This window comes from Scleropages formosus, chromosome 12, assembly GCF_900964775.1.
Source record: "Scleropages formosus chromosome 12, fSclFor1.1, whole genome shotgun sequence".
In the NCBI taxonomy this organism is placed as follows: domain Eukaryota; kingdom Metazoa; phylum Chordata; class Actinopteri; order Osteoglossiformes; family Osteoglossidae; genus Scleropages; species Scleropages formosus.
The window spans coordinates 27,906,894-27,919,181 of NC_041817.1; the positions used below are offsets into that span (position 1 = coordinate 27,906,894).

Here is a 12,288-nt window from a genome sequence, read left to right on the forward strand (position 1 = left end):
CTACGTTCGCCAGAAGAGCTGAACTGTAAAGAAAGCTGTGTGTGCAGGTCTGCTGTGAAGACAGGTGTGTGTCGTTCTAGTCATGTTCTACGTAGCTAACTGATGGAGGACGGTCTTTGACCTGGGGTTCCACCCTCGGTCTGCCCCCCGCCCCCCCAATTCCTGAATGTCTGGCACAGTGACATCCTGCTCTGTTTCGAACCGCCGAGGTCTCCATGGCGACGACACCTCCCGATCAAGAGATTACAACTTCCTGCCGCGTCGAGTGACGCCGCCGTCGGTGTGGCCCGGGGCGCCTGCCCATGTTTACACCGCAGTCCCGGTTCCCGCCCACCCCCTCGCTCCTGACCGACAGCCAAGGGAGCGGCGGCCTCATCCGGGCGGGTCCGAGCCGCGACACGTCGCCTGTCGTTCTCACACAGCTTTTTCCTGCAGCCGCGTCTTTTAAGCAGGCAGCACAGTGGATCAGCAGGTTGCGCTGGTGCCTCTCAGCTTCTCAGCTGTGGGTTTGGACATGCGCGTTTGCGTGTTTCCTCCAGGTGCTCTGGTTTCCTCCCCCAGCCCAAAAACATGTTTCAGGTGAACCGGTGACACTAAATGGCCTTGAGCGTGTGTGACAGCGAATGAGCGCGTGCGTGATTGCCCTGCGATGGAGTGACATCCCGTCCGGGTTGCACCCTCCCTCACACCCTGTGTCCAGGATAGGCTCTGGAGCACCGTGACCCTGCAGTAGACAGGCAGTTACTGATGATGGACAGGCGTGTGTTTTATGTTCATCCAGCACTTGGCTCATCACCTGACCAGCTGCACTCCCTCCCCAGGGGTCAGGAAAGTTCCCAGGCGGGGGGCCTCTGGAGAACCTCCACCCTCCGCCCAGAAATCCCATCCTTCCAGCTCCATTATATCCAATAACACACACACACACACACACACACACACTTTCAGAACCGCTTGTCCCATACGGGGTCACGGGGAACCGGAGCCTACCCGGCAACACAGGGCGTAAGGCCAGAGGGGGAGGGGACACACCCAGGACGGGACGCCAGTCCGCCGCAAGGCACCCCAAGCGGGACTCGAACCCCAGACCCACCGGAGAGCAGGACCGTGGTCCAACCCACTGCACCACCACGCCCCCCTATCCAATAACACACACACACACACACACATTTTCAGAACCGCTTGTCCCACACGGGGTCACGGGGAACCGGAGCCTACCCGGCAACACAGGGCGTAAGGCCGGAGGGGGAGGGGACACACCCAGGACGGGACGCCGGTCCATCGCAAGGCACCCCAAGCGGGACTCGAACCCCAGACCCACCGGACAGCAGGACCGTGGTCCAACCCACTGCGCCACCGCACCCCCTATCCAATAACAATATAATAAAATAAAAATTGCATGCCCTTGTACTGGAGAATTTCAAACATATTGGACATTGTTGCAATAAGCGATACGCTACTTTGCAAAGTGCATATAAAACATTCTGCGCTTGAAAGCGAGTAGAAGCGCAGTTTAATGGCCCAGCTGCACGTGGGATGGCTGCGCTCAACATATTTGAAGTTCGCTCGATCCCATAAAAGTTCTTCTGTTTCTGACATTTTGTTTGCTTTCGAAAGCCCTCTGCGGAGAAGCCAAAACGAAAAGGCCCCGGGCGCGAGCCGACGGTTTGAGATGTTCCCTTCCTCAGCCGTTTCCCGGGCCTCCGGGATCCGGTCCAGCCCGAGAAGACGCTCTCATCTCCTCGCACCCTGACAAATGATGAGGGGGAAAAAGCATCTTGACTATTACAGCTGTAAGGACAAGAGAAATAATCTTGTTGTGTGTTGAGCCAGGGGGGCGCAGTGGGTTGGACCCGGTCCTGCTCTTCAGTGGGTCTGGGGTTCGAGTCCCGCTTGGGGTGCCTTGCGACGGACTGGCGTCCCGTCCTGGGTGTGTCCCCTCCCCTTCTGGCCTTACGCCCTGAGTTGCCGGGTTAGGCTCCAGTTCCCCGTGACCCCGTAAGGGACAAGTGGTTCTGAAAGAGTGAGTGAGTGTGAGTGAGTGAGTGAGTGAGTGAGTGTGAGTGAGTGAGTGAGTGAGTGAGTGAGTGTGAGTGTGAGTGTGAGTGTGTGTGTGTGTGTGTGTGTGTGTGTGTGTGTGTGTGTGTGTGTGTGTGTGTGTGTGTGTGTGTTGAGCCAAAGCCCTGTTGTAAACTATGAGGGTCACTGGTCAGTTATTAACACTGACCACTGGTGAGCAGCGAATGACAGCGAGCGGGACAGAAATAAAAACTGATTTGCTCATGAACAGGAAATGAGAGCGAATTAGAGAAGGAGCGAAGGAACAAGTAATGAAATAATAGTGAGAATAAACGCGCCAGGCAGGGACTGAGAACCGCGCGCGCGCCCTACGAGCGCAGGAGTCGTGACGTCACAAGGAGCCTACGGACCGCGAGCGGCGTCTCCGTTAATTCCGGACTCGCGCGGCGCGCGCTCCCACCACAAGAGCTTCGCTGGCTTCACTGGCCGAACCCGGCGGCTCGTGAACGCGGGAGGCTCGTCCGTCGCTCGTCCGTCGCTCGTCCGCCGCGGGGATGCGGACGCGTACGGGTACGCGCCGGGCTCGCGCACAGGCAGCAAGGCGCTTAGTTGGTGTGCGCGAGAGCGGGACCTTCGGCTCTCCTTTCATGTGCGTAAAGTCACCATGTGTTTCTGTCGCTGCGCGCGACCGGACGCGTCGTTTGGGCTCCGCTGACCCTCCTGCGCGTCGTGCGCGCGCGTGACGACACTTGGGTGTCTCGTCTTTCATCGGAAGTTTCGCAACGAATCTCTGTCGTGTCGGACCCCCCCTACTTTGGACGTTAAGTGTTTCTGCCGGTGGAGGATCTTCTTGCGCTCGGCTCGCGCTCTGAGTGTGGGGGGTCTCCAAACCCTCTGAAGGACCTCCTCACTCTTCCACATCTTCTCCATCTTCTCCGTACCTTATGAAGGGTCTTCTGGAGCCCCGCTGAGGGATTTTCTCCACCTGGTGCTCGCTCACACACACACACACACACACACACTGGACACGCTGCAGGTAAAGCCCTCGCCATGTACGCCGGACGCAAAAGGAGGAAACCCATGCAGAGAATGTAAGTGCAAACTGTGCTCTGTGATGCCTGTAAACGGTCCATCTGTGTGTCCTGTGTTCCCAAGTCACCCCCCCCCGACTCCACACATGCCCTTCCTAGACTCCTCGACTCCCACCCCCCCGTCAGCTCCCTTCGAGCCACCGCCTGCCCCCTTGAAACCCAGTCTCACCCATCTCCTCGGGTGCTTTTCCCGTGTTCGTGTATGCAACGCGATCGTGCAAAACTGACAACAAACTGGTGCAAAACCAGTACAGAGTCTGTGTGTGTGTGCGTGTGTCCGTGCGCATGGTCACACCTGTCACTTGTCACCTGTAACCTTCCACCAGCAGACTGTAGTTGTCAGTAGTTAAAGCATAAATTCGTGCACAGGTTTTCAGGCAGCTTGTGTTAGGTTGTGTTGAGGCCCATCTTGGATGCCGGGAGGGATTCAGCAGCTCTGAGGGGCAGAGGGGTAACACCTCTGTTCTGAAACGGCAGCTGAGTGACTCCGAGTCGCGAGTAACTGTAAGCACAGCATCGCAAGAGGAAAAAACACGAACTGGTTATATTTGCAGAAAAACAGGGTAACGGTGTCATGATGCCGCAGTCCCTCGTAACTCTGCTCTCTAAGAGATGGTGGAGGTGTTGAGTTCGCTGCACGTTTCGGCCCAGGGTGAAACAGCCCCCGGCGGAGGGGGTGAAGTCGAATCCCTCGAAGCGGCATCGCGACCGTCTGAACTCAGAGCTGGACCGTTTAGCTGCTCTGCTGCCCTTTCCCGAGGACGTCACGTCCAACCTGGACAAGCTGTCCATCCTCCGCCTCAGCGTCAGCTTCCTGCGGGCCAAGAACTTCTTCAGCGGTAAGTGGGCGCGTGCGGCGCGTTGCCATGGTAACGTTAAAGGCAGCGAGGCGCGGATGCCTCTCGGATGGGGTCGCGGGAGGGACCGACCGTTGGACGAGCTGACTATCGATCCGCCAAAGCGCTTCCATCCAGGTGTCTTGTCAGTATGTCCTGAACCGGGACCCGATTGGGTCGCGGCTGCACATCGCTGCGGGTTCCTCAGTCAGACTCAGACTGTCTGCGTTGCAGGTGCACTTCGGGAGAACCACCTGGGGACGGACAGGTGTGGGGGCGAACATCTGGGCCGGTCTTACGCTAAATCAATCCGCAGCCCCCAACCACCCCACCATGCATCAAGTAACAATTAAGAAATATAAATAAACAAAGAAATAAATGAAGAGACAAACAAAGAGACATATAAATAAGAACACTGAGAGGCAAAAGAATTGCAGGTTCCAGCATTCAGCTCCTTTAAATTTTAATGGCTGGAAACCTGACTGATCGCCACAGGGAGCTGTATTTTACCCTGTTACCCAAAGTGTGGAGTACGGCACAGAGGGGGGGTCCCGCATGACAAAAGCTCGGCGGAGGGCTGTGTGTGAAAACAGGGACCCTTTGGCTCACGTATCGGGACTTCGGCTCGAAACGGTGCCACTTTTACCTGCTGTGGGCTCATTTTACCGGTACTCTGGTGTAACCAGGCCAGTAGATGTACCGCGACGTACTTTATCAGCTCGGCTCCATGTGCTGGACATCAGCTGGACTCTTTGGGAGCGCGAACAAGTTGTCAGTGTGCAATAATTATTGACCCAAATATGGTAAAATAATGCAGCTGTGCTCATTTTACTGCGATTCCGTCTTTATTTTGATCTTGTATTGATTTTTGCTCTGTGAACAAATCATTTTTTCCTATAACGAACGATGGCAGTTTGAGCCCCGGAATAAGAGCCGTTTCGCAGAGCAAACCGGGCCGATGAAGCGCAGGAAACCCGAAGGACGGATCGTTTCCTTTTCGTTCTGAAGAGGCCGCGAGCTGCCGGCGGGCGGCGGCGCCCAGTCGAGACCGGAGGGTTATGAGATCGACGCTCTCGCCCAAAAACGGCAGACGCGTTTTGAAAAATCAAAACAAAACACTTCCTCGTGAGCTGATGCGGCCCAAAGCCGCAAAGACTATTTAATAATTAGCGAGACGAAAAGACTCTTCCAGGAGCGGTTTGGGTTCGGACCAGTGGTTCGGAACATCTCGCACGCTGCGGGAGACGGCGCTGAATGAGGCCCGGCAGCTCGCACCCTTTACGCTGCTCCTGTTGCCTCGATGCCCTTGATGCGCCTTCTGCCCTCCGGGAAGAGCCCGGCGCCGCGGCCACTGGCTTCCGCCGGGGCCTCAATAATTCACAAAGAAACAATCTTAAAGAATTTATAAAACGGGGGGAGGGACGCGGTGCCCGTACATGTCAGACATGTGAGTGCAGCGGCGGGCGACGGGGGGGCTCTGCTCTGCTCTGCTCTGCTCCGCTCCATGTGCACGTGCGCACACACACCTGGTCTGAGCGCACTCTGCCGGAACATTCCAGAATGTCAAGCGCGCAAACGCGTGGAACTTCGATGACTCTTCATGCCGAAGGAAACGGCGAATCACGGAGTTTGCGGTATTTTGATCGCAGGTCACCCGTCCACACGCTTCCATTATTGCTACAATTACGCTATTAATGGGGATTAATAATGAGCCCAATTCTATGTGGTTGCATCATAAGAAAACTTTGCAACAGCTTTGCGCTGATGGCAGCTTTTCAATATTTCATTCATTGTGACGTTTCGGAGGAAAAGTGGCCCTTGTTGTACCGGTATCATGGAGACCATAACTGCGTTAATATTTTAAGGAGTTTAATAAGCGTGAAGCTGCTTCTATATGAATTTCTGCGAAGCATTTAAGAGCGGCGGAGCAGCGAAGCGTCAAAACCGTTGACCTCAAGCTCCAGTCCAGACTGATAAATGAACGGCAGATGAAGGTAGAAATATGAGAAAATGAGAGTTGAGGAAGGATTAAGGTCAACTGTGCTGTTTTTAAAGTCGTCAGTTTAAGTATAACGATTGTGTAATTAATTCTGGATGAAATGCACAAAATACCTGCGCTGATGAAATAGTGCAATAATGACAGTAATTTCAGAAAGGCGCTCACAATTACGTTAATACGCTGCACAAATGTCAAGGATTTTTTTCTTGACAAAAGGTGTTTGAATTATTAGGCTCTGATCGGGGAGAGTTACTCCACACATACAGCGAGCTGGAGCCCAACCCCACAGGCGTGGGGCTGGGAGAAGGGGACACACCCAGGGTGGGGCGCCAGCGCGTCGCAAGGCATCCCGAGCAGGACCGGAACCCCAGACCCACCAGAGAGCGGGACCCGGCCAAACCCGCTGCGCCACCGCGTTTTTGTTTTTTTTTAAATTGAAAGCTGGTCCACGGTCACGCTGTGTCTGGTGACAGGTCATATTTTGTCATTAACGGAAAGAGAAAACATGCTTTCGGAGCCCAGAGGAGCTGGGAATGAATTAATTAGCTGGAAATTAACTTTACTGAGTAGAGCCTCAGTTCGTCACTAGTGCAGCCGGCTGTGCTGTAACAGGGGCCGTTGGTGGGTATAGTGGTTAAGGCATCTGGATGCCATGGAGGAAGGGTTCCACATTGGGTTCCTGATTGAAATCTCCTATGGTATGTTACTGTTGTGAGTGAACATTCACGCCAAATTAAATCGATAAAAACATCCAGCTGTGCAAACACGTCAATTTATGAGTGATGCAGCCGGCTCTGGTTACATGCCTTTAAGGCCGTGAATAATGAACGGGGAAGGTTGGAGAGTCGCCGAGTGGAACTAACCCGCTTGCTGAGCTTCTCCGGAGGCAGGAGGAAGGAAAAAGAAGCCTGCGCAAGTAGCGAGTGTGTGTGTGTGTGTGTCATGCGTTTCCATCGGCTGTGCAGCGAAATGCATTCCGTACACGCAAACGGGACATTTGCTGCCCAACACGTGTCCATTACAGCATCTTCAGAGGTTGTTAGCAAATTGCTCATGTGGGTTTTCTCACGGGTTTCAGTGTCACAACGCCGACCGTTCAGCTGAGTATCCGTGACCGCTGTGATCCGCCGCCGTGGTCATCCGTGGTTCTGACCTCACGCTCCTTTGAAATCCTTCAGGGTGTAACCAGCTGATGTGGTTTTACCATTTAATGAGATGGACACGGATTGCTGAGGGACAGGTGCGCGGTAACTTTATCGTTCTCCGAGGAAATTGCGTTGCGTCCCTGACAAGGTAATTAGCAGAGTAAAGCAGCTGTAGTGAAGCGACGTTGTCCGAGCAGCACGCGGGAGACGGGAGGGATATCGGAGCGAAGCGCCACGACGGCAGCACGGAGTGGCAGCAAGCAGGCCGACGGTTGCGGGTTCGAGTTCCAGGATCCGCTTGTCCTCCATTCTTGCAGGCTTCTCAGCCATCGCTTCTCCTGTAAACGTGTCTGCCCGCCCAGTCACGCGGAATTAAATGCCACGCGCCGTGCTCAGTGTAATTGTGTGACGTGAAGCCGGACTCCCTCCTGTCTTAAAGTGTCGCACGTAGCGCTTTTCGTCTCTTAAAAGATGATTCATGCTGTTGATATAGGCGCGGTATTTAATAATGCGTCCTCGTCACGCCGGAACGGCCCGGTTCCGGCGGCGCTCCGATGAAGGCGGTGGAGCGGAGCCGCCCGTCGCTCCCGGCAGCCCGACGGCCCTGCCCCGGGGGGCGGCGAGCGTCGGCCGACACTTTGCTCGGCGTGGCTTTGGAGGAGTGCTGAGGCTCTTAGGCTCCCGGCGTACGCTAATTGCCCCGCTAAGCGTCTCGGAAGCTGCCCAAAGGAAAAGAGGAACCGTCGTCGGTTTCTACAGCTCCCGCTTTCTCTCTTCCTCTATTCTGTTTGCCTTTTGCTCCTACTTAATTGAGGAATTACTTAAAGCTGTGCAGTTCCTCGAAGGTCAAGAACTTCTGAAGTGTAATAGTGGATTGGAGGCATGGCAGTTCTGGCAGTAAATTAGTAGCGAAGCCATTGCAGAAGTGGGTCGGTAGCGTAGTTGTTATGGAAGTTAGTTGGAAACATAGTGGCTACGGAAATCAGTCGGTCACGTCGTGGCTACGGAAGTGGATCGGTAACGTGGCTGCGGAAGTCGACTAGTCACACAATGGCTATGGAGGTGGATTAGCGGTGTTTTGGCTATGGTGGATTAGTAGTAATATAGTAGCGGCATTGCAGCCGTACGCTTGACCAAGGCATTAAATGAAATTACTAAAACGAGGTCCGTCTTATGTAACTGTCCTACAAAGTAGATTTAGATCGCCTAGATGACTTGCGAGACGGTGTGTCTGCGGTATGTTATTCTCGCAGTGGGTCACTTCCTTCACAGAAATTCATAAACCTACGTTTGACAACAGCCTGGGGATGGGGAAGGGTGCGCCGTCCGTCACCGAGGTTCTCCTTTCTTCCACAAAGAGACGCTCGCGGTGTCGCGGCGAGATCCTGCCCGACGTTTTTGCCGAAATTACACACGACCCTTGCTGTTTCCGAGAGGGGAAACGGAACTTTCTAGCACGTCCTATGGGGAAAGGAATAAAGGCTTGGTCTCTTTAACCTAAAACATCGGCGCTAAACCACCCTGTCTTTGGAAACTAAGGAGGGAATTTGAACAACAAAGAATCAGCTGGGGAACGGAGCCAGATCCTGTGGTCTGGTAACAGCATGAGCCGCCGTGCGCGTTTTAGTTACAAACAGCTGTAGACGCAGATTAGTTCACCTAGTGTGAGGTGTTTTAGCCACTAACCTCTCTGACACTTGGGATTTTGTGTTCATGCTGTATATTTATATTTTATGTCATGCTATATGTTCAAATCCCACCTCCAGCACCCTTGAGCAAGGTACTTGATACAGATACTACATTGATTTACTGTATGAATGTAGTATCCGGATCGAGCACCTTGCTCAAGGGGGCTATAGCCAGAAGTGGGATTTGAACCTGTAGCCTGTGGGTCCAAGGGCAGCAGCTCTTACCACTTACTGCTGGCTGCCCCCTTAACACTTATCGAGTTAAGCTACTGACACCGATTTACCCATTTATACAGCAGGGTAATATTTACTGCATCAATTCAGGACAAGTGCCTTAACCAAGGGTGCTGTAGAGAGAGGGGGATTTGAACCTTGGTTCTTAGAGTGCAGGGCGGCAGCCCTGTTCCCTACGCTACCTGGTGCCCGCCGTAGCGGAAATAACAGGTAACCGTGCCGATTGACCCTCTGCAGCCACTTCGCCGCGGGGGAAACGGCACTTTTGCGGAAGCTCGTGGGTGAGCTGACTGAGTTAAAAGCTCAAGTGCGGAGGCAGAGTTTCTGCACGATTCAATATGTCAGCGGCGGGAGCGTCGTTCCTGTGGGGGGTCCGCCTCTGTGCGCAGTAGCTCACATGCGATTTAAAGGGCCTCTGCATTTTCTTCACCGGTTGCCGACACGCTACCGAGCGCTGCGGGAATGTGGTCTGAGCCTCTGACCGACAGGTCGCAGGTTTGCGTCCCGTCGTGGGTCCTGCCGTTGTACCCTTGACCATCGAAATACTTGTGGTGTGTACACAGGGGTGTGTTGTGCGCAAGTTGTCCGCTGCATGACCGGACTAGTGAAGTCCAAGCCGTAACTGGTCATTATTTGAGAGACCGTCGGTGCCCCACCCCCATCGTTTTCTCCTCCCTGTCGTGAAATTCACTCCCGTTATTGGAGAGTTAGTGGAGAGTGAGGGCGAGGGGCAGCGTCGAGGTGTGTCGGCAGGAGTGGGAAACTGCCCAAAACGAGACTGAAAAGGGTTATGAGCCTTAACCGTTTCCGCAGCCCAAGCGAACCTGAGTAATGATGACCAAGTAACATCACGATATGAAAAGGAGGCAAAGTTTCAACAGTTTCTAAACTTTTCTCTGTCTTCCCTTTGGCCTGGTCAGTGTGGGTTTCAAACTCAGCTACTACCAGCTCCTGGTGACTCAGAGAAGAAGGAATCGTGGGATATTCGCTTGGGGGTGTCACTCACCTTTGCGAGGCATTGCGGCAAAGACCTCTTTAGTGCACTGGGTCACACTGCGAGGACCTTTTGCATTTACATCACGTTTACACTTTACGCCTGCATTGTGCTTTTCTCCAGAGTGAACAAACAGCAACGCCAACAACTGATGAAGAGCTTTAGACACACACACAGCGCTACGGGCACACGGCTTGTGTGTTTGACACCATGTCGTTGGTTCGCATCCTTCCCTTATGTTTGACTTTAAAATATAAAATACATAGATAATCATAGCAGATGGTGCTGGACTCATTATTAATGTAGGTGTCAGGAGATCAGCAGAGAAATGGCTCCGAAAGAGATGGGTTCGAAGCTCTTCTCAAATGCTGGGAGGGATTCAGTAGCTCCGAGGGACACGGGGAGCTCACAGGACTGATGGACTTTCCATTTTAGAACCAATTAGGGCTCATTAACATCAGAAGGTCCACCCACCCCCTCTGCACACCCCCCCCCAGCGGGCCGTGTGTGCGGTGATGTCTGTGACTCTTGTGCATCTCCTATTAAAAAAAAGTATTGAAAAAGACATTCGTAGGAGATTTTAGCTGAGGACTGAAACACAAAACCCAGTGTTTTCTCCGCATACCCTACTGCATGGTACATGTGCAGTATTTGAAATTTTGCTAAGAATTAGTAGTTTATTATCATGTGTTATAAAAAAAATTGAAAAATGTTGTTGTTAGAAAGAAAAGCATGAGTCGGGGCCTCACGTCTGAATGAACATGTATTTGTGCCAAATTAACAATTAATACATAATTTGGTCCTGTTCATTAAGAACATGGTAACACTCCAGAGTAGCGCATTTCAGCCCATTGATTGTATAATTACTTGTTAATGTAATTAGTTTGCTTGGATATTCTAATGGTAGAAAATACATTTCTTTCAGCACAATTTCACGGAGCTCTGCAAAGTGCTTGGTGCTTCTGAAATGGGGAGCAGGTTCTTAGTGCTTAAGACGGACTCATTGCAGTCGGGAGGTCCTTGGTTTGAATCCCCATCCCTGCTGCTGTACCCTTGATTAAGTTACTTACCCTGAACGATACAGTAAAAATACCGTGCCGTATACATGAGAAGTGATGCACTTTCCATTTCGGAACCAATTAGGGCTCTTTACCAGGAGAAGGTCCGTTATTGTGTAAGTGGGTGAATCACTGCAGGTAGCTCCCAGTACAAATCTAACCTTCTAAGTCACTTTCCAGCAATTTGTTAGAGAAATAGTGGTTGTTAATAATAATAATAATAATATTTACTATAACAGTGAAGTGCGGAGAGTTCCTCTTAGTGGGCGGCGCACCCAAACATCCAGGGCAATGTGTTCGGAAAAATGCGGGAGAGGAAGCGTCCAGCTGGGATGGTCTTTCGGTGAATCGTGATTCATTGTGTTCGATACGCACCCGTCCTTTTCCCGGAAAGCACAGTCATTTTCTGTTCTGGCTTCAAGCGCAGTGCTGAGAGCATCGCCGGGCAGCTTTCATTTCTCCCCTCTTGCGCGTCTTGACATTTGTCCCTTGGACCCGGCGCTGGCAACCGTTTCAACACGTTGTGCATGTATGTCATCTTTTCTAAGCAGGGTACGTCTCTGGGTAACCAATGTGTTTTTCTTGCTCGGCTGCACCGTGATTCCGGTCAGTACCAGCGTAAAAGCCAGTAAAACCCCCACGCGGACAGACAGAAATAGGGAATGTAAACGCAGTGCGACGCTACCTGTTGAGTTGTTGTAGTCATATGAGGCTGGAGGAAATGAGAGTCGGACCTTATTAAAACAATAGCTGCAATGAATAAAAAAGGTCATAAATATCTGTTGCGTGACTCGGAATGTCGGCACTTTTCTCTATAAGACAAGAATAAATCAATCGGCCACTTTGATGTCATGAGAAAAATGTGTTCCGTAGTTCGTATAACTTAGCGAGACGCTGCTTTCAAGTGTTTCCGGACTCTTATTTCTTGTATAATTACGCAGTCGGAGCGATCGGATCGATTAAACACCCGACAGCTGCTGAGCACCAACTTTTGAAACTTTTGAAAATTAATTGTAACCCTCTGAAGGGAAACTTTTAACGCTCACATTTATTCAGTTTGTACAGCTATAATCTTGCGCTTGTTACATCATGTTGTTTGACTGTGGCGTGTGAGGGCTGCCCTCTCGTTTTGTAGAAAGGCCCTGCTGTTTGGCACCGTGGTAAAATATTTTAATGTGTTTATTCGCAATCTGTGCAACATCCTCGGTCTTTGTGCCACCTGTTGTG

The 12,288-nt window shown here is 52.2% G+C and overlaps 1 protein-coding gene across 2 annotated transcripts in view; it reads left to right on the top strand.

The window, feature by feature from the left end:
- Window positions 1-2,855: 2,855 nt before the first annotated feature.
- ahr1b (aryl hydrocarbon receptor 1b) overlaps window positions 2,856-12,288 on the top strand; it is a 32,600-nt gene continuing 23,167 nt past the window's right edge. The window contains exons 1-2 of one of the 2 annotated variants that reach the window (XM_018745807.2): window positions 2,856-3,107; window positions 3,759-3,946. In XM_018745807.2, the coding sequence (XP_018601323.1) occupies window positions 3,067-3,107; window positions 3,759-3,946 (229 nt within the window). In that variant the 5' untranslated portion in view covers window positions 2,856-3,066. Of the gene's footprint in view, window positions 3,108-3,758; window positions 3,947-11,488; window positions 11,614-12,288 lie in introns of those variants that run through there. The other variant, XM_018745814.1, reaches the window with a different exon arrangement.